The sequence below is a fragment of the Sciurus vulgaris genome (assembly GCF_902686455.1).
Source record: "Sciurus vulgaris genome assembly, chromosome: 2".
Classification (NCBI taxonomy): Eukaryota; Metazoa; Chordata; class Mammalia; order Rodentia; family Sciuridae; genus Sciurus; species Sciurus vulgaris.
This window is the reverse complement of record NC_136462.1, coordinates 30,001,548-30,028,712: the sequence shown is the minus strand read 5'-3', so window position 1 is coordinate 30,028,712 and position 27,165 is coordinate 30,001,548. Positions and strand designations below refer to the sequence as shown.

The 27,165-nt window shown below is 37.5% G+C and overlaps 2 protein-coding genes across 4 annotated transcripts in view; both read left to right on the top strand.

Annotated features, from left to right (window-relative positions):
* BBOF1 (basal body orientation factor 1) overlaps nucleotides 1-27,165 on the top strand; it is a 46,899-nt gene that overhangs the window by 10,226 nt on the left and 9,508 nt on the right. For both annotated transcript variants that reach the window (XM_079129803.1, XM_079129802.1), the window contains exons 3-9: nucleotides 7,318-7,383; nucleotides 11,619-11,762; nucleotides 17,668-17,748; nucleotides 20,375-20,445; nucleotides 21,799-21,943; nucleotides 23,000-23,493; nucleotides 26,961-27,062. In XM_079129803.1, the coding sequence (XP_078985929.1) occupies nucleotides 7,318-7,383; nucleotides 11,619-11,762; nucleotides 17,668-17,748; nucleotides 20,375-20,445; nucleotides 21,799-21,943; nucleotides 23,000-23,493; nucleotides 26,961-27,062 (1,103 nt within the window). The remainder of the gene's footprint in view (nucleotides 1-7,317; nucleotides 7,384-11,618; nucleotides 11,763-17,667; nucleotides 17,749-20,374; nucleotides 20,446-21,798; nucleotides 21,944-22,999; nucleotides 23,494-26,960; nucleotides 27,063-27,165) is intronic.
* On the top strand, nucleotides 12,319-17,723 carry LOC306655428 (E3 ubiquitin-protein ligase RNF113A-like). Of its 2 annotated transcripts, XR_013762258.1 has the most exons (2): nucleotides 12,319-14,472; nucleotides 17,668-17,723. XR_013762258.1 is itself a non-coding variant. In XM_079129857.1 (1 exon), exon 1 carries the CDS (start codon nucleotides 13,104-13,106, stop codon nucleotides 14,109-14,111), a length of 1,008 nt encoding a protein of 335 aa, XP_078985983.1. In that variant the 5' UTR covers nucleotides 12,319-13,103; the 3' UTR covers nucleotides 14,112-14,671. The 2 variants fall into 2 exon arrangements, 1 of the variants encoding a protein (XP_078985983.1); XM_079129857.1 differs by lacking the exon at nucleotides 17,668-17,723 and having other exon boundaries at nucleotides 12,319-14,671.

The following is a 27,165-nucleotide window of genomic DNA, read 5'->3' as shown; positions in this document are numbered from 1 at the left end:
TCAAATATGGTGGCACATGCCTGTAATCCCAGCTACTCGAGAGGCTGAGGCAGGAGGATTGCAATCTTGAGGCCGGCTTGGGCAATTTAATGAGACTCTGTCTCAAAATAAAATATCAAAAGAGTTTGGGATGTAGCTTAACAATAAAGTACCCCGGGTTCAATCTCTGTACCACAAGAAGAAAGAAAGAAAGAAAAAGAGAGGTATACACACATACCATGGAATGTTATGCAGTCTGAAAAAGGAAATTCTGTCATATACTTCAACATGGCGAACCTCAAGGACATTATGTTAAATAAGTCAGTGGCAAGAGGTCAAATACTATTTGATTCCACTCATTTGAAGTATATAAAGTAATCAAAACTGTAAAAATGAAGTATAAGGTGGTTGCCAAGGAGTGTGGGGAAAGGGAAGAGGGAGAATTAGTGCTTAATGGGTATGGAGTTTGAATTTTGCAAGATTGAAGTTTTAGAAATTTTTTAAAATTTATTTTTATTGTAAACAAATGGGATACATGTTGTTTCAGTTTGTACATGGAGTAACAGCATACCATTTGCATATTCATGTATTTACATACAGTAATGATGTTTGATTCATTCCGTTATTTTTTTCCTTCCCCCCCACCCCCCCACCTCTCTTTTCCCTCTATACAGTCCCTCCTTCCTCCATTCTTGTCCCCCTCCCACCCCCCATTAAGTGTCATCATCCGCTTATCAATGAGATCATTCCTCTTTTGGATTTTTGAGATTGGCTTATCTCACTTAACATGATACTCTCCAATTTCATCCATTTGCCTGCAAATGCCATAATTTTATTATTCTTTATAGCTGAGTAATATTCCATTGTATATATATACTACAGTTTCTTTATCCATTCATCAATTGAAGGACATCTAGGTTGGTTCCATAGTCTGGCTATTGTGAATTGAGCTGCTATGAACATTGATGTGGCTGTATCTCTGTAGTGTGCTGATTTTAAGTCCTTTGGGTATAGGCCGAGGAGTGGGATAGCTGGGTCAAATGGTAGGTCCATTCCAAGTTTTCGAAGGAATCTCCACACTGCTTTCCAGAGTGGCTGCACTAATTTGCAGTCCCACCAGGAATGTATGAGTGTACCTTTTTCCCCACATCCTCTCCAACACCTATTGTTGCTTGTATTCTTCATAATTGCCATTCTAATTGGGGTGAGATGGAATCTTAGTGTAGTTTTGATTTGCATTTCTCTTATTACTAAAGATGTTGAACATTTTTTCATATATCTGTTGATTGCTTGTACATCTTCTTCTGTGAAGTGTCTGTTCATTTCCTTAGCCCATTTGTTGATTGGGTTATTTGTATTCTTGGTGTAGAGTTTTTTGAGTTCTTTATAGATTCTGGAAATTAGTGCTCTATCTGAAGTATGAGAGGCAAAGATATTCTCCCACTCTGTAGGCTCTCTCTTCCCATTGCTGATAGTTTCCTTTGCTGAGAGAAAGCTATTTAGTTTGAATCTATCCCAGTTATTGATTCTTGCTTTTATTTCTCGTGCTATGAGAGTCCTGTTAAGGAAGTCTGATCCTAAGCCAACAAGGTGAAGATTTGGACCTACTTTTTCTTCTATAAGATGCAGGAAAAAAAAAAAAAAGATGCAGGGTCTCTGGTCTGATTTCAAGGTCCTTGATCCATTGTGAGTTGAGTTTTGTGCAGGGTGAGAGATAGGGGTTTAGTTTCATTCTGTTACATATGGATTTCCAGTTTTCCCAGCACCATTTGTTGAAGAGGCTATCTTTTCTCCATTGCATATTTTTGGCACCTTTGTCTAGTATGAGAAAATTGTATTTATTTGGGTTTGTGTCCGTGTCCTCTATTCTGTACCATTGATCTACCTGTCTATTTTGGTGCCAATATCATGCTGTTTTTGTTACTATTGCTTTGTAGTATAGTTGAAGTTCTGGTATTGCGATACCCCCTGTTTCATTCTTCCTGCTAAGGATTGCTTTAGCTATTCTGGGTTTCTTATTCTTCCAAATGAATTTCATGATTGCTTGCTCTATTTCTGTGAGGTACGTCATTGGGATTTTAATTGGAATTGCATTGAATCTGTATAGCACTTTTGGCAGTATGGCCATTTTGACAATATTAATTCTGCCTATCCAAGAACATGGGAGATCTTTCCATCTTCTAAGGTCTTCCTCAATTTCTTTCTTCAGTGTTTTGTAGTTTTCATTGTAGAGATATTTTACCTCTTTCGTTAGATTAATACCCAAGTTTTTTTTTTTTGAGGCTATTGCAAATGGAGTTGTTTACCTCATTTCCCTTTCAGCTGTTTCATCGCTTGCGTATAAAAACGCTGTAGATTTATGCATGTTGATTTTATAGCCTGCTATTTTGCTGAATTCATTGATGAGGTCTAGAAGTTTTCTGGAGGAGGTTTTTGGATCCTCTAAATATAGAATCATGTCATCTGCAAATAGTGACAGCTTAAGTTCCTCTTTTCCTATTCGTATCCCTTTAATTTCTTTAGTCTGCCTAATTGCTCTGGCTAGAGTTTCGAGGACAATGTTGAATAGAAGTGGTGAAAGAGGACATCCCTGTCTTGTTCCCATTTTTAAAGGGAATGGTTTCAGTTTTTCTCCATTAAGAATGATGTTGGCCATGGGCTTAGCATAAATAGCCTTTACAATGTTCAGGTATGTTCCTACTATCCCTATTTTTTGTAGTGTTTTGAGCATGAAGGGGTGTTGTGTTTTGTTAAATGCTTTTTCTGTGTCAATTGAAATAACCATATGATTCTTATCCTTAAGTCTATTGATATGATGGATTATGTTTATTGATTTACGAATGTTGAACCATCCTTGCATTCCAGGAATGAACCCCACTTGATCGTGGTGCACAATTTTCTTAATATGTTTTTGGATACGGTTTGCCAATATTTTGTTAAGGATCTTTGCATCAATATTCATCAAGGATATTGGTCTAAAATTTTTTTTCCTTGATGTGTCTTTTCCTGGTTTGGGTATGAGGGTGATATTAGCTTCATAGAATGAGTTCGGTAGGGTACCCTCCTTTTCTATTTCCTGGAATACTTTGAGAAGTACTGGAATGAGTTCTTCTTTGAAGGTCTTGTAGAACTTGGCTGAGAATCCATCTGGTCCTCCGCTTTTCTTGGATGGTAGATTTTTAATGGCTTCTTCTATTTCATTGCTTGATATTGATCTGTTTAAATCGTGTATGTCCTCCTGGTTCAGTTTGGGAGGAGCATATGTCTCTAGAAATTTGTCAATGTCTTCGGTACTTTCTATTTTATTGGAATACAGATTTTCAAAGTAGCTTCTCATTATGTTGTGTATCTCAGTGGTGTCTGTTGTGATATTTCCTTTTGCATCATGTATTTTAGTAATTTGAGTCTTCTCTCTCCTTCTCTTTGTTAGTGTGGCTAAGGGTTTATCTATTTTGTTTACTTTCTCAAAGAACCAACTTTTTGTTATGTCAATTTTTTGAATATTTTCTTTTGTTTCAATTTCATTGATTTCAGCTCTGATTTTAACTATTTCCTGTCTTCTACTACTTTTGCTGTTATTCTGTTCTTCTTTTTTTAGGGCTTTGAGCTGTAATGTTAGGTCATTTAATTGTTGACTTTTCATTCTTTTCTGGAATGCGCTCCATGCAATGAATTTTCCTCTTAGTACCGCTTTCATAGTGTCCCAGAGATTTTGATATGTTGTATCAACATTCTCATTGAGAATTTTTTAATCTCCTCCCTGATGTTTTTTGTTATATCCATGTTTCATTCAATAGCATATTATTTAGTCTCCAAGTGTTGGAGTAATTTCCTTTTTTTACTTTGTCATTGATTTCTACTCTCAGTCCATTATGATCTGATAGAACATAAGGCAGTATCTCTATTTTTTTGCATTTCCTAAGGGCTGCTTTGTGGCATAACATATGGTCTATTTTCAAGAAGGTTCCATGTGCTGCTGAGAAGAAAGTGTATCCACTCGTTGATGGATGGATATTCTATATATGTCTATTAAGTCTAGGTTATTGATTGTGTTATTGAGTTCTATGGTTTCTTTGGTTGGATTTTGTTTGGAAGATCTATGTAGTGGTGACAGCGGTGCGTTAAAGTCGCCCAGAATTATTGTGTTGTGGTCTATGTGATTCTTGAAATTGAGAAGGATTTGTTTGATGTACAGGGATGCACCATTGTTTGGGGCATAAATATTTACTATCGTTATGTCTTCCTGATTTATGGTTCCCTTAAGCAGTATGAAATGTCCTTCTTTATCCCTTCTGACTAACTTTGGCTTGAAGTCCACTTTATCTGATATAAGGATGGAAACCCCCGCTTTTTTACTGAGTCCATGTGCATGGTAGGTTTTTTCCCATCCTTTCACCTTTAGTCTGTGGATGTCTTTTTCTATGAGATGAGTCTCTTGCAGGCAGCATCATGTTGGGTCTTTCTTTTTAATCCATTCTGCCAGTTTATGTCTTTTGATTGATGAGTTTAGGCCATTAACGTTCAGGGTTATTATTGAGAAATGATATGTATTCCCAGTCATTTGGCTTATTTTTGGTTTTTAAGTTGGCTTGGTTTCTCCTTTGAGTGCTTTTTCTCTAAGGTAGTTCCTCCCTTTGCTGACCTCCATTGTTGTTTTTCATTTCTTCCTCATGGAATATTTTGTTGAGAACATTCTGTAGTGTAGGCTTTCTATTTGTAAATTCTTTTAACTTTTGTTTATCATGGAAGGATTTTATTTCATCTTCAAATCTGAAGGTTAGTTTTGCTGGGTATAGGATTCTTGGTTGGCAACCATGTTCTTTCAGAGCTTGAAATATGTTGTTCCAGGCCCTTCTAGTTTTTAGAGTCTGGGTTGAGAAGTCGGCTGCTATCTGTATTGGTCTCCCCCTATATGTAATCTGATGCTTTTCTCTCATGGCCTTCAAAATCCTATCTTTATTTTGAATGTTAGGCCTTCAAACTCAAATTCATTATAATGTGCCTTGGTGTGGATCTGTTGTGATTCTGTGCATTTGGTGTTCTGTAAGCCTCTTGTATTTGATTTTCCATTTCATTCTTCAGATTTGGGAAATTTTCTGATATTATTTCATTGAATAGGTTGTTCATTCCTTTGGTTTGTATCTCTGTGCCTTCCTCAATCCCAATAATTCTTAAATTTGGTCTTTTCATGATGTCCCATAGTTCTTGGAGATTCTGTTCATGATTTCTTACCATCTTCTCTGTTTGGGCGACTTTATTTTCAAGATTAAATATTTTGTCTTCATTGTCTGAGGTTCTGTCTTCCAGGTGGTCTAGTCTGTGGGTGATGCTTTCCATTGAGTTTTTTATTTGGTTTATTGTCTCTTTCATTTCAAGGATTTCCATTTGGTTTTTTTTTTTTTTTTTTGAGAATCTCTATCTCTTTGTTGAAATGATCTTTTGCTTCCTGCACGTGCTCTTTCAGCTTATTGGTATTATCATTCATTGCCTGCATTTGCTCTCTTATCTCATCCTTTGCTTCGTGAATCATCTTAATCATGTATAATCTGAAGTCCTTTTCTGACATTTCTTCTAACATACTGTCATTGGATTCTATTACTATAGAATCTAGATTTGTTTGGATCATTTTCTTCCCTTGTTTTTTCATGTTGTTCATGTATCTTCCCCTCTAGCGGTGCAGATCTGGGGTATTGCAGATTTCCCCCTATAGGCTTATAGTGGCCGTATAGGTTTCCAAAACCCTTTCTTTAAGGGGAGATCAATATTAGCAGTGCCCAAATCAGACACTATGCAATCCTAGACCAAATAGCCCCTATGGGGACAATAACAAAATTGTCATAATAAACAAAATGAGTTCAAATGTTATCTTTGGTAAAACAAACAGGTTTACAATAATGTCTGCAGTTTCTAATGGAGGACAAACAGGATGCAGAGGGATGAAGAATATGGCTGTTAATGGGATAATAAAAGAATATACAGAAGTTCTAGAAAATAGAAAGGGTAAGAGTGTAATCAAAAGAAATCGGATGTCAGCATGTAAATAAGGGAGAAAGAGACTCTGAGGGAACAGGTAAACAAAAGGAAAAGAAAGCAAGAAACGTAAAGAAATAAAAACTTAAATATTTTTTTTTAGAAGGAGAAAAAAGAAAATCTACTGTATAACAGTCATATACTAATGAAACCTCCCAGTGTTCAGTTGCCTGATGTATGAGAGCTACCTGACAATGAGCTTCAAGCCTCCAGCAGGCGTCTCAGGATGGAATTTGCCCCACCCGAAGATCGGAGCTATGGTTTCCAGGATTATCCAAGATGGCTGCTCTGGCTTCCAAATGTGTTGGCAAATGGGGAGCTGCAGCTCAGGGGTGGACGTGGTCAGCTGGAATCCTGGAGACAGAATGCAGTTGGTCCGGCAGGGGTCCTGGAGGTCGAGTGTGTTTGTTGTTGTGGGATCCAGGAGGCCGGGTGCAATTAGTCAGTCTGGGTTCCCGGTGATAGGGCGCAGTCAGTTGGTCTGGGGGTCCTGGCGGCAGGGAGCAGTCAGCCGATGTGAGGGCCCCAGAGGCAGGGAGTGATCGGTCGGGCTGAGGGATCCTGGAGATGGGACTCAGTCAGTCCGGCCAGGGGTCCTACAGGGCCTGGCTGTTGTCTCAAAATGGCGGCAGCCACGTGTAATCAAACCTGAAGGTACTGTAACAGTGAACTTCCAGGCAGCAGCAGGCAGCTGGTTCTCCACTGGTGGTCTGCAGTCAGTCTGCTGGCAGCTGTCGGACAATCGGGAGGTAAACCTCGAGTGTTGGGTGATGGATAGGGGTAAGGCAGGCGATGGACAGGCGAGAGGCAGGCAAATGGCGGATGATAGATGCCTGACAGTGAGCAATCTGCTCACAAAAAAGGTGTCGATATGCTGGCAGATTGCAGGTGATCACAGCAGACAAATGGGGTAAAGAGCAGGGGATCGATAAGCAGCAAAAACTGCCTCACCAAGAAACAGATATCCTCTGCTTGAATCTGGCATTGCGGAGCGACAAGGAACGCAGCCTCCCTCTAGTCCGCCATCTTGGATCTCCGAGATTTTTTGTACAACATAAAAATGTACTTAAACTACTGAAATGTGCACTGAAAAATGGTTAAGGTAATTCTCTGATGATAGCATGGTTTTAGAAATAGCCAATAACAGATTAAGTGTATGGGAAAACCCTGTTCCCTTCTCCTCTTCCTGCTTTACTACCACTCCTACCCCTCTGGTCTTAATATTATGTAAAATATTAAAACATACGAATGAATGTAGATCACAGAACAATTTTATCACCTTCCTGACTGCATTTTCATCTTTTTCAGATTGAAAAGCTAAAACAACAACTGGTTGAAACAAAAGAAAAAGCTCAAGAGGAGAAAGAAAAATTGGTGAGTATTAATATATACTAATACTTCATTTACTAGATGGTCAGGTTTCTAGTGAGTTCAGATATTTAAGACCAATAAGTGGAAAAGTTAAGAAGCTCACCACCTTTAAAGCCCACATACTTGATTGTACAGAAACTCAAAAATAACATATTATAGGCCAAGCACAGTGGCATACACCTTAATTCCAGAGGCTGGGGCAGGAGAATTGCAAGTATGAGACCAACCTCGCAACTTAGTGAGGCCTTAAGGACTTAGCAAGACCCTGTCTCAAAATAAAAGATAAGAAAAGTGCTGGGGACGTTAAGAACCCCTGTATTCAAGATTTTTTTGTACAACATATAAATAATAAAATAATACAACACCAATAATAATAAAAATAACACAACACCAACATAAATTTTTATTTTAGGAAACTTAGAAAATACTTTGAAAATTATCTGGTGTTAGGAGTGCTTACTGAGCCTGTTTTTTATTGCTCCTAGGGCTTTTCAGTATACAGAGGTAGGAAATACATATTAGCCCATACTAATACTTTCAGTTCAGATGGAGGAATAAAGGATTTTTGCTTTACCTTACCTGCATCTCCTTTCTCTCTTACCAAAGTCTGGTTTTTTAATGATATCAGCGAAATTAATCACATTGCTTAGACCTTAATATATTTACAATCTCAGAATATTTATGCTACCACCAACAATTAAGATTTTGGAAACAGATTAAGATTTTGGGGGTGGCATTTTCCCTGTAGGTTATATACCAATAAGGATGCATGACCAAAATTGCAAGGTTTAAAAACCATGGGAAGTTCCTTTCTTTGAGATTATGCCACCAACTCAACAAACTCAAGAACAGATTTTACTTTCAGGTTTTTTGTTTGTTTGCTTTTTATTGGGCATTGAACCCAGGGATGCACCGTTGAGCTAAATTCCCAGTCATTTTTTTTTTTTTTTTTTTTTTTTTAGACAGGGTTCTCTTAGGGCCTCACTAATTTGCTGAGGCAGGCCTTGAATTTGTAATCCTCCTGCCTCTGAGTCACTGGGATTGTAGGCATGTGCCAGGTTTAGCTGCTTATGTTTACTTTTGAGTTTTGTTGCTTTTTTTTGGTTCTGGGGATTGAATCCAGGAGCAAGTGCATGCTAAGTACTTGCTCTACCACTAAGCTGCACCCCAAGTCTAGAAGTTGCTTTTGTGTTTCTTTGTTTGTTTTGGTACTGAGGTTAGAACCCAGAAGCACTTTACCACTGAAATATAACTCCTTTTTTGTTTTTTTGAGACAGGGTCTCCCTTAAATTGCTGAAGCTGGCTCCAAATTTGTGATCCTGGGCTGGAGTTGTGGTTCACTGGTAGGGCACCCGCCTGGCATGTGTGAGGCCCTGGGTTCAATACTCAGCACCACATATAAATAAATAAAATAAAAGATCCATTGACGACTATAAATAAATGAATGAATGAAATAAAAAATTTGCAGTCCTTCTGCCTCTGCCTCCAAGTCACTGGGATTACAGGAATGGACCACTATGCCCAGCTAGAATTTGCTTTTTATTTTTATTTTTTTGCAGTACTGGGGATCAAACTCAGGACCTTGTGCTTGTGGGGCAAGCACTCTACCAGCTGAGCTATCTCCCCAGCCCTGATTTTTATTTAAAAAAAAAAATAGTTTTAGTTGTAGATGGACACAGAAACTTTATTTTGTTTATTTAGTTTTTTTATGTGGTGCTGGGGATTGAACCCAGTGCCTCATCCATGCTAGGCAACCACTCTACCACTGAGCCATAACCCCAGCCCATAGAATTTGCTTTTTAAAAATTTTTATTTTGCATGTAAAATTTTGTAACTATTGTAATTATGTAAAATACATAATACATGGTTCCAAAATCAAGAGGACAAAGTATATGCTGAGAAATCTAACCTCTATGTTTTTTCCACATTCTTCTCCCTCTCCCTATAAGCAACCATTTTATTTATGGTGTATCCTTTCATATATATGTATATTTTGTAATAAGTATAAACAAAAGATAAAAGGTAGCATACCAGCACTTTTCCTTTTTTCTCTTAATAGTATCTCTCATATATATATTTGGTATTAGGGATTGAACCCAGGAGCACTTTACCACTAAGTAAGCTACATCCCCAGGCCTTTTCATTTTTAATTTTGAAACAGTTTAAGTTGCTGAAACTGGCCTTGAATTTGTGATCTTCCTGCCTTTGCCTCCTGAGTCAATAGGATTACAGGCCTGAGTCACTGCACCCAACTTACTTTGTATTTTTTTGGAGATCATGTCATAGTAATATGAAGTATTTACTCAAATGGTCCCTGTTTTGGTCAGTATGGACTGCTATGACAGAATACCGTAGACTGAGTAGCTTAAACAACTATCATTTCTCACATTTCTGGAGACTTAAAAAGTTTGAGGTCAGAGTGCCAGCACAGTTAGATTCTTGGTGAGGGTTCTTCTTTTGGTTCACAGACAACTGCCTTCTTGCTGTATTCTCACGTGGAAAGAAAGCAAGCTCTTAGGTGCTTTATCTCTTCATAAAGGGACTGACCCAGCTGGGCAATGTCACACACCTGTAATCCTAGCTACTACAGAGGCTGAGCAAGAGGATTGAAAGTTAAAGGCCAGCCTCAGCAATTTAGAGAGACCCTCTCTTGAAAAAATGAAAAAAAAAAAAAAAAAAGGGAATTGGAGATGTAGCTCAGTGGTAAAGGGCTCCTAGGTTCAATCCCCAGTACCACCTAAATAAATAAATAATCAAATAAGTAAATAAATAAGCTGATTCAATCATGGAAGTTCCACCTTCTTTTCCATGTCTAAATTACCTTCCAAAGACCATGCCTCCAAATACCATGCCTCCAAATACCATCACATTGGCTATTAGGGCATTAGTATTTTTGAGGGGACACAAACATTTAGTCCACATAAGTCCCCTTTTTGATGGATAGTTGGGTTGCTATTGTACTATAGTGTTCCAGGAAGTCAAGTATATTTATTTTTTTTTTTCACATTTGGCCACTGTATCTTTGTATCCACCAGGAGTCTTCCATAGACTCCCGGAAGTAGTTTTGCAAGGTCAAAGAAAATATGTGATTTTTCTAGAAATTAGAAAATTTCCCTGTATAGGTATTGTGCTATTTCATAATGCCACTAACTATGTGAGATTTCCTCTTTCTTCATAACTTGACCAATAGAGCATATTATCAAGATTTATTTTTGCCAATATGATAGATAAGAAACAATATTTCCATGTTTCAATATGTATTTCTCTTCTTATGGACTGGTTTGAGCATTTCTTCATGTATATATTTTTCATATATATATATGTACATGTGTGTATATGTATACATATATATGTTTATTTATTTTGAGGATTTTAACCCAGGGTTGCTTTACCACTAAGCTACATCCCCAGCCCTTTTAATTTTTTTTTTTTTATTTCAAAAACGAGAAAAAAAAAAAAAAAAAACAAAAAACGAGAAATCCTGAACTTGTGATTCTCCTGCCTAAGCCTCCAGAGTAGCTGGGATTACAAGTGTGTGCTATTGTGCTCAACTGGATTTTTTTTATGTTTGAGGGCCATTTGCATTTCTTTTAATATTTTTGGTTCACTTTTTTCCTCTCATTTTTTTCTTCCTCTTTCTCCTTCCTTTACCTCCCTTTCCTTGTCTTGTGAACCTCTTTCTCCTTTTCCTTTCCTTCCTTCCTTTCCATTTTCCTTTCTCCTACTGTTTTCTTCTATTAGAGATATACATGTCCTCCCTTTGACTCTTAACTTACTAATTTTTTTCTTTAAAAAAATTTTTTTTTTTATCTTAGCTGAGTAATTTTAACTTAGGTTAGGGATATATTATACTCCTAGTACTGGGATTGAACTTAGAGCCTCATGCATGCTAGGCAAGTACTCTACCACTGAGATACATTCCCCAGTCCCCTTATGCCCCTTTTTAATTTTAATTTTGGGGTTTTTTGTTTATTTTCTTATGCCCCCTTTAAATAAACATCTGCATTTTCTGCCTTTCATAGAAGACCAACTTGTATAGAAAATTTTTCATAATTTTTCTTACTTAAGGCAGTTGTTTTACAGAAATCAAAATTTTATGCAAAATTTAAAACTATGCAAAAATAAAAGTGGGGCATTTCTTCAAAGAAGATATAGTAATGGCTTAATGCTTTAAAGGGAACATAACTCTTTGGAACTTCTGTTTTTCCTAACTCATTTGCCTCCTTTTTTGAACACAGGAACAAAAATATACTTTGCAAATAAATGGGCTGGAGGGACGGTTCCATCAAAAAGCCAAAGAAATTGGCATGATTCAGACCGAGCTAAAAACAATTAAACAATTCCAGAAGAGAAAAATTCAAGTGGAGAAAGAATTAGATGATGTAAGTTTCCTTCTTGGAGATTAAAATTAACTACTTAGATCTGCAAAAGCTTCACACACATAATGCATATGAAATGGCAAAGAACTTGCTTGACAATGTAGAGATTATTTGAGAGAAAAAGAGGAAGCCAAAGGTCTTGACTGTTAGGCGGGGTTTGTTTTGTTTTGGTACCAGGGATTGAACTCAGGGGCATTCGACTTCTGAGCCACATGCCCAGCCCTAGTTTGTATTTTATTTAGAGACAGTGTCTCACTGAGTTGCTTAGTGCCTCACTTTTGCTGAAGCTGGCTTTGAACTGTGATCTTCCTGCCTCAGTCTCCCAAGCTGGCTATTTTTTTTTTTTTTTCCTAGGCTTTGATTTCTTTGTGAATTCAACCAAACCACAGCCAACACATCCTCCCGTTTATCAGCATTAACCCTTTGGACTGACTTCAGTAAGAAGGGAAATGCCAGTTCTAGAAAACATAAGGGGCAAAGTAGCAAATTTCTCAAGTGAGTCCCTAAGTCTGACCCTCATCCTAGGGGAGGGGAATTAGATTCCATCATTTGAAAGTAAGATTTCGTGTCAAAAAATGTTGCACATATTTTAAGACCTCCACTGTTGTCCACAGTATATACAGAATAATCTTATTAAAATATTATGGTTCTAGTGTTCTGATCAGCAGAATAGTCTTTAGTATTTCTTCACTGCAAACAGAATATTGTCTAAATACTTTAATGTGAAAGTTAAGACCCTACACCTACTTACAGACGTTATTGTCTCCTTTTGCTACTTTCACCCTTCCCTCACACACACACTCCCTTTAATCCACCCAAACTGGATATTCGCTTATATCTATAAGTCTTTTCTTTCTTACTTGTCCACACTGCTTTTTAAAATCTGGAATGTATTTCTGATGGATCTCTGCCCTTTAAATTTGACCTGTTCTTCAAAGTCTCAGCTCAAATTCAAGTTCTCCATGAGACCGTCAGAAGTCCTGTGAAAAAGTAACAATTCTCTGTACCTTACCAAGGCATTTTGTATGTCTTTTATGCTACTTAGCCCCTCCTACCTTGAAGTTATATTTATTCATTGTTTTATCTCCCCTACTAGATTGTAAATTCTCTGAGGCACGAACGGTGTAATCTTTAGCTTTCAGTGAAACCCAAGACCCGCAGCAGTGCTTAGTACACCTCGGTGGGAGGCGCAGTGGGCCGGAGCCGGCGGTCGGCGCCTGCGCTCTCGCGGTGCTCCCAGGCGCCTCCCGCCCAGCGCACAGCAGCAGTGACGTGAGCCCCGCGCCACCCAGCGCGCTCCTCAGTGCGCCGCGCCGCAGCCGTTTAGGCGCGTGGGGCTCCAAGATGGCCGAGCGGGTTTCTCCGGGAAAGTCGACAGACCAGGTGTGCCCCTTCCTCTTTAAAAAGCCCGTACGGAAAGGGGCTGCAGGCCGCAGAAAGCGTCCGGTGTGCGACCCGGAGCCCGGGGAAAGCGGCAGCAGTAGTGACGAAGGCAGCTCCGTGGTGCGACCGGAGAAGAAGCGGGCGACCCACAATCCAATGATACAGAAGACCCGTGGCAGCGGTAGACCGAAGGCGGCCTATGGCAACTTCAGTAGCGAGGAGGAGGAGGAGGAGAGTCTAGGCGTGGTCTACAAGTCCACCCGCTCGGCAAAGCCAGTGGGGCCAGAGGATATGGGGGCCACAGCTGTCTACGAGCTGGACACGGAGAAGGAGCGTGACGCACAAACCATCTTTGAGCGCAGCCAGAAGATCCAGGAGGAACTGAGGGGCAAGGAAGATGACAAGATCTATCGGGGAATCAATAATTACCAGAAGTACATAAAACCCAAGGATACGTCTATGGGCAATGCCTCTTCCGGGATGGTGAGGAAAGGCCCCATCCGAGCGCCTGAGCATCTACGTGCCACCGTGCGCTGGGATTACCAGCCCGACATCTGTAAGGACTACAAGGAGACTGGCTTCTGCGGCTTTGGAGATAGCTGCAAATTCCTCCATGACCGTTCAGATTACAAGCATGGTTGGCAGATAGAACGGGAGCTTGATGAGGGTCGATACGGTGGTTATGAAGAAGAAAATTATGAAGTGGGAAGCGATGATGAGGAAATACCATTCAAGTGTTTCATCTGTCGTCAGACATTCCAGAACCCAGTTGTCACCAAGTGCAGGCATTATTTCTGCGAGAACTGTGCACTACAGCATTATCGCACCACCCCGCGCTGTTATGTCTGTGACCAGCAGACCAATGGTGTCTTCAATCCCGCGAAAGAATTGATTGCCAAACTGGAGAAGCAGCGAGCTGCAGCAGAAGGCGGTGCTTCGGATATCTCAGGAGACCCCCATGGGATCTAATCCTCATTACTTAGGTTTTCCATAATTGTCAAATCTCAAAATAAATATTGTTTTTCTTTTGATAATCTTAACCCCAAAACAAACCATGATTGAAGGAATGTCAAGTTTTTCTAGAAGGAATATAAAGTCTTGTTTTCTATAAAAATGCTGCAAATTGAAGCAATATAGTTAACTTTTCAGAAACTCTCAACATTAATCAATCTATGTGTAGATAGATATATATCGTGAATCAAAATGGGTTAACATTGTAGTTGGGCGTAGGGTGATTTTTTTAAAGACCAATGTTGCCACCTACTGGAAGAATAGATTTCAGATCTTTCAAAGAGGGCTGTTGAGGACTTAAAATTCAAAAGCAAAAGTTGTAAGTTTATGGGAAAAAGTAAAATGATTCTGTGGAGTTCCAAATGTGGAAGAAATGAGACAGGCATAGGGGCCTATGAACTTCAAATTGGAGGTGTATATATAGGGACATTTTATTGTGTATATAGAATTTGTTGTACAACTTGAAAAGAGACTAATTACATTTGCATTATCTAAAGGTATTCAAGGCACACTTTTTTTTTTATTTTTTTCAATGCTGGGGACCGAACCCAGGGCCTTGTGCTTGCAAGGCAAGCATTCTACCGACTGAGCTATCTTCACAGCCCCCAAGGTACACATTTTTAAAGAAAAAATGATTTATCTCTGCCTAACAAAATGAACATTGGAAATTGAAGTTACTATTTTCCTAAATACATTTTTTAGTTGTAGGTGGACCCAATACCTTTATTTTATTTTTATGCGTTGCTGAGGATCGAAACTAGGGCCTCATGCATGCTAGGCGAGCACTCTATGATTAATAATGTTCATTTTAGCAAATTTAGCTTAGAGAATTAAAAAAGAAAATAAAAACTCCAGCCCCTACAATTACACAACTTAGAGATAACCACGTTAATATTTTGGTGTAGTCTTTCCTTTTTTCTTCTATGTTGAAATATATTTTAAAATATATGCTATTTTTAATAGAAGTAAAGTCATGATGTACAAATTGTTAACCTAACTTTTCACATTATATATTATGAACATTTTTCAATGCTATAAGTATTTTTCTATAAAATCTTTTGAATAAATGCATGGAATTCCACTGGGTAGCCATCAATTTATCAGTTCCTGTTCTGTAGGCTATTTGGACATTTTTCTAATTTTTCACTATTATAAAGTATGTACAACTAAGGCATGAAGAAATTTCTATATCTTTAATTAGTTTTTAGGACAGTTTCTTGGAAATGAAATATATAGTTTAAGAACATGACATAAGGTGTGATGGTACTTGCCTACAGTCCAGCCTACACAGGTGGCTGAGGCAGGAGGATTGCTTGAGTCTAGGAGTTCCAGGATATAGTGCATATGCTTATTGGGTGTTCACACTAAGTTGACATCAATATGGTGACCTGGAAATGGGACCAACAGGTTGCAAGTACTGATCAGTACTGGAATTGTGCCTGTGAGTAGTCACTGCCCTCCAGTTTAGGCAACATATGAAACCCCCATCTCCAAAGTAAGAAAGGAAGGAAGAAAGGGAGGGAGGAAGGAAGGAAAGAAAGGAAAGGAAAGAAAGAAGAACATGAACTTTTAAAGATTTGTGGTGCACATTGCCTAATTATCATTTGAAAGATTTATTAATTATAGATTTTTGGAGAAGTCTAATGGTATATAAAAGGGCTATCTCCACACACTTGAAGATAGAAACTCATTAATTTTGTAGGGGGAGTATTGGAGATTGAACCCCAGGGAACTTTATCACTAAGCTACATCCTCAGTACCTTTTTATTTTTATTTTGAGACAGGGTCTTGCCAAGTTGCTTAGGGCCTCTCTCAGTTGCCGAGGCTGGCCTCGAATTTGTAATCCTCCTGCCTCAGCCTACTGAGTCACTGGGATTACAGGCATGTACCACCATACCCAGCTAAATTGACATTTATTTTGAAAGTCTTTGACAATGTGAGGTCACTTAAACTGTATAAAATTTTAGGAAGAAAGAATAACATCTGAAAGAGATCATATAAAGTGGAGATTTAATGAACAGAACAGAGATTACATGAGGAAAATTGTTTTGTATAGGGAGGATAATTTTAGACATATTCACCAATTTATATATTAAATGGTTATTATGCTAAGTGCTTTACATTTATTATTTATTACTTAATCCTTACCACACCCCTATGAGGTTGATACTATTATTGTTTTCTTTTTCTGACAACCTGAGACTTAGAGCAGTTAAGTGATTGGAACAGAGTCAAACATCAAACAGCTGGTGAGAGAGGAAGCTCTTATTGCCTTTTTTGTGGTGTGAATGTTAAAAAAGTATTCCAGATGCCTATTTTAATCTCTCTCTTTTTTTTTTTTTTTTTTTTTTTTTTTAGTGGTATTGGGATTTGAACCTGGGGGCGCTTTACCCTGAGCTACATCTCCAGGCATTTTTAATTTTTCAATTTTTAAAATTTTGAGACAGTTTTACTAAGGCCTGGCTGGGCTCAAACATGCCATCCTTCTGCCTCAGACTCTGAAATGCTGGGATTACAGGTGTGCACCAGCCAGTCTTATTTATTATTGCCAGTAGTATAGACTACAGGATCATCACTTTAAATTAGTGTATATTTCTTTGCCTTTTTTGTTCTATATCATTTTAGAGAATAAAAATAGTGCCCACCCATAGGAACCATGGGGACATATTTTTTAGATTGATATTAGGAAGAGTTTTTTTTTTTTTTTTAATGGCAACTATTTAAAAGCAGCCTGATATATTAATGAGACTTGAATTAGTGATATTTCTGTCTCAAAGCATTTTTGTCAGAAGGGGTTCCTGGGGCTGGGGAGATAGCTCAGTCCGTAGAGTGCTTGCCTTGCAAGCACAAGGCCCTGGGGTTCAATCCCCAGCACCCAAAAAAAAAAAAAAAAAAAAAAAAGAAGGGGTTCCTGTATTAGGTGGGGAAGTGGTATAGTCTGACTCCTAACATCCTTCCAGTTTTTTTTCCCCACTGTGCAACCCACATCAGTGGCAGCAGCCTTCAAGCACAGTCTCCAGGCAATGGTTTAGGGCCACAAGTTTACTCTGGCATAGGAACATCCCTCCAATTCCAGAATTTTATGATTCCCCATTTGAAATGAAGATATTTGGAAAATATGATAAGAACAATTTATCTGAATGCCCTGAGAACTATTGATCATGAAAGGCTTTTTAAAAACTCAATACTGGGGCTGGGTTTGTGGCTCAGTGGTAGAGCACTTGATTTGCATGTGTGAGGCACTGAGTTTGATTCTCAGCACCACATATAAATAAATAAAGGTCCATTGACAACACATTTTTTTAATTAAAAAAAATCTTCAATACTGTTCTTGTAAACCTATAGAAGATTGAGGGAAATATGGTATTCCAAGGCGAGGACACTGAATTTCTTTGTGTTCAGGACTAGGAAAGTTAACATGTATCAAAAAGTGTTTCTATATTGGGAATGTTTTAGGAATATGTCCCAGTCAACCTCATTTCCTACTGACCAGTTTTTGTTTTTTAAATTTTAGCTGAAGGAAAATTTAAGAAACACAGAGAAGAAACATCAGGAGTCTCTTAGCAGATTGGAGAGCAGATTTTTTGAAGAAAAGGTACAGAATGTTAGGGTTAATTAAGAAGTGTTTCATTTACCAGAACAACATAAATGTATTTATATGCATTCTGAAATATACCAACCTTCCATTTGGTATCTTAGTAGATTATTATCAATTTCATAATAGATAAAAATCAGAGAAAACAAAACTTTCTAATCTAGAAATCTGAAGTTCCATTCCTTTCCCCCTTCCATTCAGAGATTCTCTTAATTTTTTAAGATTTATTTTAATTGATAAATAAAAATATAAAATTATACATATTAATGTGGTACCATATCATGTTTTAATACATGTATATACTGTTTAAATCCAGTTAACATATCTATCTCCTCACACATTTATCATTTCTTTATGGGGAGAGCTTTCAGAATCTACTTTTTGAAACTTACAGTATATTGTTTATTTATAGTCACTCTACTGTGCATAGCACAACACAACTTCTTGCTCATAACTGACTTACTGATCAACCCTTCTGCATCATCTACACCACTCTCCTTGGCCTCAGGTAGCCACCATTCTACTACTGTTTTAGATCCCATATTGTGAGTGAGATCATGCAGTACTTGTCTTTCTTGGCCTGGCATGTATTACTTAACATAATGGTTTCTGTTTCATCCAGATAATCTAGGTTTTGTTTTTGTTTTTGTTTTGGCAACATGAACCTCAGAGTCCAGCAGTCTTTTTTTTTAAAAACACCTTTATTTTGTTTGTTTTTATATGGTGCTGAGGATCAAACCCAGTGCCTCACAGGTGCCAGGCAAGCACTCTATCACTGAGCCACAAACCCAGCCCTGGATCATGTAGTTTTATTTATGTTGTCTCAGATGACAGAATTTCATTCTTTGTATGGCTTAAAAATACCCAATTGTGTATATGTACCACATGTTCTTTATCCATTCATCAGTTGATGGACACTTAGGTTGTTTCCATTTAAAGATTTTATAAAGGCTTCAGGTCTCAGCTTGGTATTCCCCTGGTACAATTAAAGCTACATGTGTCTCTACATAGGGGAGAAGGAATTGGAGAAATCACTCTGAGTATGAAAATGTTCCCTTAGTCTAGTGGAGCCAAGGATGTTAATAAAAGGGGGTTCAAAAATGTTTCTTAGCACATCCCAAACTTCCTGGTTTCTCTGGGTCTCTGAAGTTAATTCTCCAAATTATGGGAAGTACATTGGAACACATTTCTTCCATAGAGTCTTTTCAGAGGTCCCATGATTTCAATTAATTCTTTTGTTTCTTTAATTTTCATTTGTAGGAAAGAATTGATTAGATTCAGAAATTGGTAGGCATGTAGGGAGTTGAGGGTGGGGCAAATAACTCAAGAATTTTAGGTAAAAAGAATTACTTTAAAAAGTGATTTACAGGGTTGGAGATGTAGTTCAGGGGTAGAGTGTGTGCTTAGTATGTGTTAAGTTTATTTCCATCTCCAGCACCCCCCGCCCCTCCACACACAGTGGCCTAGGTTTCTAGTTTGTGTATGGAATTACCTAAAGGGAGTAAGACAGGAGCAGCACCCTGGTGCTTTCCCTCTGGGACTCTTCCTGCAATGGTCAGGAATTGGACGCTCTCAGTTGCATTTCCCCTCTACTTCACCTAAATCCTATCTCTTTAGAAGTACTCGGTCAGTTTACAGAATACCTGAGTAATAGTGCGTATATAAATAGGATTATTCTGTCTAAGAGTAGGTGCTTCTGGTCTTTTCCTCATAGTTGCAAGATGATAATAGTAACTTCAATCTTTATTTATGTTTAAGGCAAGAATGAAGGGATACTCCAGATATATCTGCCCCTTTTATCTGGAAGCCATAAAACCTTTTCCAGAAGCATTTAGCAGATTTCTTCTTACATTTTATTGGCTAGACCATGTTATAAAAGATGCTGGGAAAGTGAATATTTTGTTTTTCCAACTACTAGTAGCAGCTAGGAAGGAAAAAGGAAGATGGGTTGGTCACCTACAGCAGTATCAGCCTTACCCTGTTGTTACAGAGTTCATGGGTATTTCTCTATGGGTTTGAATCCCAGGGCTGCTGCTTCCTAAGGCACTAGGCTTTCCAATAGGTCTGTTCATTCATCTCTTGCTTAGCATGCTCCACCTGGTCTATAAAGGATTTCCCCAGATCATTGTTGTTTGGTTTGCTTTTGTTTTCCCATTTATTCCTTTCTGTATCTTGAATCACAAAGTCATACCTACTTCCATGTTTTTGTGCTTGACTATTACCTCTTTCTGAAATGTTCTTCTTTAAGCTGTGGCTTATTCTCTAGATCTCAAATGTCATTTCCTCAGAGATTTCCTACACTCCTACCTAAAATGATCTCCCCTAGTTACTCCCTATCTTATTACTCCCACGTATTTCATGTATAGCTCTTATCACAGCCTATTCATTCTTATTTACTTGATTACTCATTAGGGAGGATATGTAACATTAGATTGCCTATGTATGTGTCTGCTCTACCACTTCCTGACAATGTGCATTAATTTCTTTTTTCCTAAGTCATTGCTTCTGGGGCTAATAACAATATCTATTTCATAGTGTTGTTGTAAAAAGTAAATAACACGTGTAAATCTTTTAGAACTGTTGTTAGAGATATAACTATTTTAAACCAGCCATTTTCTTTTTGTAGCACCGACTAGAAAAAGAGGCTGAAAAGAAGATAGTAATGCTGGCAGAGAGAGCCCACCATGAAGCTGTGACGTAAGAGATCATTGCCTCTTTTTTCAAATAAGCCTCTCTTACCTCTTTGCTTGGTCTACTTTCTTTCTTTTGAGGGGAGTGTGGGTTGGAGGATCAAACCCAAGGCTTTGTGCATGCTAAACAAGTGCTGTACTACTGAGCCACATACGGAGACCTTTTTTTTTTTTTTTTTTTTTGACAGTACTGGTGTTTGAACATAGGGCCTCACACCTGTTAGGAAAGCACTGAGCTATATTGCCAGCCCTTTTTATTTCATTTTGAGATAGTGTATTGCTCAGTTGCCAAGATTGACCTTGAATTTGTGATCTTGCCTCACTTTCCCAGGCAGCTGGGATTGTAGGCATGCACCACTGCACCTGGCTTCTTTTTATCTTCTTGTCTTCCTCCTCCTCTCCTGGCTAGCCTTTTTCAAATGTTCTGGTCTATTCTCCCTAACTGTCTCTTTATGCTCTACACCTTTCCCTCTAACCATTTTGTAACAGCATGGTGTGGTGGAGGGAATCTGGGCCTTGCTTTGGTTCTCAGCATGCATAGTGACATTGGCAGACCGCTTAACTTTCTTGAAATTAAATTTCTTCATCTAAAAATGGGTTGGGTGTGGTGGTGCACACCTGTAATGCCTGCAACTGGGGAGCCTGATGCAAGAGGATCATGAGTTCAAAGTCAACTTCAGCAACTTAGCAAGGCCTTAAGCAACTTAGCAAGACCCTATTTCTAAAAATAAAAAGGGTTTGGGGATGCGGTTCAGTGGTTAAGCTCCCTTGGGTTCAATCCCCAGTACCAAAAAATAAATAAAAATAAATAAATAAATAAAAATGGGACTGATATCAGCAGACTTGCAGGATTGTTTTGAGATATATTAGTGGAAGTAACACTAAAGTATGTTACTAATTGAACTCCCAGGTCTCAATGGTTTATTTCTTGTTGTATAACAATTCAATATGGACCTGGCACTCTCCTTCAGTGGTGATTCAGGAACCTGGGATGCTTTCATTTTGTACCTCTGCCATTTTGGAGTTCTTCAAGTTGTCCCTTTGCCATTTTGGAGTTCTTCAAGTTGTCCCTCTAGATAGGAAAGAGCATGGGAAACTCATGCCTGAAAGTAACACATCACTTTGCACTTTCCTATAGGGTGAGAACTTTGTAACAAGCTCCCCACCTGCCTATTGAGTGCCTATCATAAGCTAAATGAGTGGGAGACTGAACTAAGGGCCTCATGCATGCTAGGCAAGTTCACTACTACTGAACTACAGTGATGGTCATTATTAATGTTAGAGGATAAAGCAATCATTGTTTTCATTTGATAATATCTAAAACTTGGGCCTATGTTTTGTGATCTTATATCTCTCTTAGGCAATTGAATGCTGCTGGAAGAAATGTTTTTAAAGAGAATATTTATCTCCAGAAAGCTCTCTCATACCACCTGAAGGAAGCTGATGCTCTACAAAAAACCTCTGAGAAGTTGCAAGAAAATCGTACTTTTCTTTTACATCAAAAGGTTCCCACTTTCATTTATACTGTTTCCTAGTCTTTTTTTTTTTTTTTTAATGATTGGGTTGGTGAATATTAAGAATTGACTACTATAAGCATACAAAAGGACAGTAGAACCATTTTTCTTCTGTCTGGACGATGCATTTTCCTTATCTGAAAAGATGAATTAGTGAATAGTTTATAAGAAGCATTAGATTTGACTTTATAAATATGATTTTTATCAGAAACATAAATATTATTCTTATTGTCTACTACCTTTAGAAAATACTGATTTTCCTTTGATTATAGTTGGTCCCCAAATCACCTAAATTTGATTATAACAGACCTGACATCAATGGCATCACCACAAGAGGGTTTGTTCTTCCCCTAAAGGAACTGGTGATAAGCAATCCAGAACAGGAATGGTAGTGCCACAAAATCAAAAGATACTCAGATTCCTTAACTCTCCTCTGCAACATTTGGCTTATATCCTCAAAGTTATCTCATGGCCAAGGTGGCTACTGGAGGTCTAACCATTATTCCAAACAGAAGGAAGAGGAAGGACAACAAGAAAAAAAATGTACCCTTTTAGATTTAGATTCAGAGGTCTTCCTGGAAGTCTTACACGTACTTCCACTTATATCTCATTGACCAGAATTTTAATATGCTGAACTGCAAGGAAGCCTTGGATTTTCAGCTGGTTCTACTTCCTTCCTTAATAAAATTGGGGTTTTATTACTAAGATGCAAAGAAAAATGGAAAATGGATATTGGAATAGGCAACTAGGAGACTATCACGATTTCCATTACATTAGTTTTATTGTATAGTTTTATTGATTTTGATAATATAAATTATTTAACCTTTCAAAATTTTAGAGGCAGTTTGAAATTTCATAATCAGTAAAATCACATGTCCAGACAAGTATTCGTTAGGGTATTCATTACTTTCTCTACACAGAAACATTGAAATAATCACTTTCTTAGTCTTGTAGCTAACTTACATCTCATGAAGTAATGAAAATTAGTGAGGAACTTTAAAGTTTTGGAATGATTAATGAACTCTCCCCTCTCTCATCTGTTTTTAGGAGATCAATGACCTGTTGATTAGGGAAAAGATTTTGCAACTCACCCAGCAGAGAGCACAAATCCAAGTTCTTCGGAAGAAGGTGGTAAGCTTAGAGAATGCTCTGAGTTTTATGACCAAAGAGTTTGAGACTGAAGTTTCGAAACTGCAGCAACAGGCAATAATAGAGAACCAAGCAGGTCGGGGAGAAATTGACAAGCTACAATACCTCCTTCAGATGAAGGACAGGGAAATGAATCGCGTGAAGAAGCTGGCCAAGAACATACTGGATGAGAGAACAGAAGTGGAAAGGTTCTTTTTAGATGCTCTATACCAAGTGAAGCAACAGATCTTACTCAGCAGAAAGCGTTACAAGCAGATAGCACAAGATGCTTTCAATATAAAAATGAGAATGGCATGTGCAGGAAAAACAGAATATCCCCTGATCAGGACATTTGATGGCAGAGAACACAGCACCAATAGTGTGAATCAGGATCTTATCAAGGCTGAAAAATGGTATGGATAACACTTTTTATTTTGTGCTGCCATTTTTGTGCCCTTTAATGAAATAAGAACTTGGAAAAGTTCAGTTTGATAACTAAGTAGAATTGATTTCTCAACAAGTTACTTGAGAATGGGAACTGATTTATCTTTGCAATCCTTATGTTCAGCATAGTTTGTGGGTCTTAGTATGTATTCTTAGTAGATACCTCATTATTTTCATGACAGAGATTTGTTAGAGACTAGATTATTTGTCCCATAGGATGTCATTGTAATATCTTTTAACCTGTTTATCTTATTTTGCTTAAATTGGAAAGTAGTTATAAAGGCTTCATTAGATTCAAGTTAAACATTTTTGATAAGTATAGGTTTCTCAGATATTTTGTACTGCTTCATTTCCTATCTTGAGATGAAGGCAAAAATATCTAACCATGTAAATTTTTATTTTTATTTTTTGATACTGGAGATTGAATCCACCCCAGCCTTTTTTATTTTTTATTTTGAGACAGGGTCTCACTAAGTTGCGTAGGGCCTCTCTCAGGCTGTTCTCTCAGGTTGTTGAGGCTGGTCTTAAACTTGCTATCCTCCTGACTTAGCCTCCCTAGTTGCTGGGATTATAGGCATGTGCTACCATGCCTGGGTATACAGTGATTAATTTTGTTTCCTGTTAGCATTTTGTTTTGTAGTACAGTCTTCCCATTAAACCACTGATTATATTATCGTGTATTATAATTATTCTGGAACTAAATTATGGTTTGTATTCCAATTTAATTGAATTCTTCGGAGGTCCTAACTGATGAAATTTTGTTTCTTGAATTGTTTTTTTTTTTTTTTTTGTGGTGCTGGGGATTGAACCCAGGGCCTTGTGCATGCAAGGCAAGCACTCTATCAACTGAGCTGTATCCCCAGCCCAACTGATAAAACTTTAAAGGACTTCCTATACAACTATGAACTTAGTATCTTAGTAAGAGTTTTTTCATGAGTATTTTCTGCTTTAAATATTTTAATAATAATATAACACAATTATATTATTATAGTAAATATTAAATTGTTATAATAAACATTTTATTATATTATTATATTATAATATCATGTTATAATATAATTATATTACTATGATTATATTATATATTAAATAATTCTAATTATTATTGTAGTGCTGGGGATGGAGCCCAGGGCCTTGTGTATGCTAGGCAGGCAATTTACCACTGAGTTATATCTGCAGTCCTTGTTTTTTTTTTTGAGGGGGAGTTGCCTATGCTGTCCTCAAAATTGTGATCCTCCTGCTTCAACCTCCCAAGTAGCTGGGATTACAGATGTACACCACCACACACAGCCAGTCCCCTACAATTCATTTAGAAGGTACTAATTTGTAGGTGCTTTTGAATTTTATAGCTATTGGGAAGGTTGGACATGCCCAGTGGCCTCTGGAAGTTTTTGAAAAGATAATATTTTTTAAAAAAAAACAACATATATTACTATAATAATATATATCTATTTACTAATAATATAGTATTTTATCTTATTGCCATATTCAGAATGTTACTTTTGTTATGCAGCTATTGGTTACAATTTCCTGTTTTTTATTGTAGCTTGAATCTCTACCATACATAAGGTAATTTCCATACACCATTCTTCTACTGTATATTGTTATAAAATTTCAGAGGAGGCTAAATGATTCCCCACATTGTTATTGCAGAAACTGTGCTCTTCCTCTTCTGCCTTCTGTGTAACATTTTTGCTACTGGGCAACTTATCACTTCTACTAGCAGGGCTGAAATGGTGTTTAAACTATTGCATCATCTGGGGGCTGGAAGTGTAGCTCAGTGGTGAAGCATGTGTGGAATGTGTTCAAGGCCCTGACTTCAATCTCCAGCATCTGTTTAAGAGGCAGATTAGGGAGGACAATTGAAATATATAGTAATCATAAGGCAAAACCTAAACTTTCAGGGCTGTAAGGTGCAGCTTGGTGATCAGCACTTGTCTAGCACTTGTCTAGCACGAGTGAGGCACTGGGTTCAGTCCTCACCACTGCATAAAAATAAATAAAATAAATGTATTGTGTCCATCTACAAGTAAAATAAATTATATTAAAAAAACCCTAAACTTTCAGGTTTTTCTGTCATGCACACCTATAATTGCAGCTACTTGAGAGACTAAGATAGGAAGATTGCAAGTTCAAGGCCAGCTTGGGAAACTTAAAAGAGCCTAAAATAAAAAAGATAAAAATTTTTTAGCTGGATGTGGTGACACATACCTGTAATCCCAGCAGCTGGGGAAGTTGAGCCTGGAGGATAGCAAATTTGAGGCCAGCCTCAGCAACTGAAAAAGGGCCTAAATAACTTAGTTAGACCCTGTCTTAAAATACAAAATAAAAAGGACTGGGGATGTAGCTCAATGATAAAGTCTCTCTGGGTTCAATCCCCAGTGCACACACACAAAAAAATAAATAAAAATTAAATTAAATAATTTATCTTGAGATAAAAAATAAAAAGGGATGGGGTAATGGGGGGTGGGAGGGGTTAGTGTTAGGGTTAGAGTTAGGGTTAGGGAGGGGGGCAAGAATGGAGAAAGGACTGTATAGAGGGAAAAGAGGGTGGGAGGGGTGGGGGGGAGGGAAAAAAATAACAGAATGAATTAAACAACATTACCCTATGTAAATTTATGATTACACAAATGGTACACTTTTACTCCATGTACAAACAGAGAAACAGCATGTATCCCATTTGTTTACAATAAAAAAAAAATTAAAAAAAAAAAGGGATGGGGGTATAGCTTAGTGATATGGCACCCCTGGATTAAATCCCCAATACTGCAGAACAATAAAAAGGAAAATCAAAACAACAACAAATCAACCCCACTGGCCTATCTGCAAAAATATTTCCTGAATTATACAACGTAAATACTCTACATTTTAGCTTTTATAAATAGCAAGTAGACTATGAATACTATGGAAAAGTTTTAGTGTAGATAAAGACCTGCCTGGAGCCTTACTTAAAGGTAAGAAAAACAGATTATAATTTAATTTATATGTTATTTCCCAAATTTACTTTTTGTCACTGTTTTCACAGGTAAATATTTTATACAAAAAGAAATGTTAAAAGAAAAACACCTATTAATAATCTTACCAATCAACTTTTTTTCTTGTTCCTTTTGTCTTTGAAGTAATTATGAATACATAGTATGCTATATTGTAACATTCTATTTTATTTATTTGCTTAAAGTTTGAGCACAAAACTTTTTCATGTTGTTATAGTTCTTGTCTTTTTCATGTTAATGACTACATAACATTTGGGTCGTCTAGTATATTAGTAACCTTTTCAATTTTATGTTTTTTAATGGATATAGTTTGTAGTCATTATATAGTATTCAGTTATGCTATGGAATTTTTCTTATGTTTACATATTTTATATTTTTTAAAAAGAGAAGTTTGCTTTGATCACATTTTTTCTTTTTACTTTTTTCCCTTTGAAATCCTTTAGGACAAGTACTGAAAGAAATGTGGATATTGCAGATTTGACCTGGGAGCAGAAGGAAAAAGTCTTGAGATTGCTCTTTGCAAAAATGAATGGTTTTGTTCCTAGGTAATTTCCTACTTCTTCACCCCTGAGTTCAATCCCAGTACCCCCCCCCCAAAAAAAAAGAAGAAGAAGAAATATATTAAAGGTCCAGAAAAACTAAAAGGGT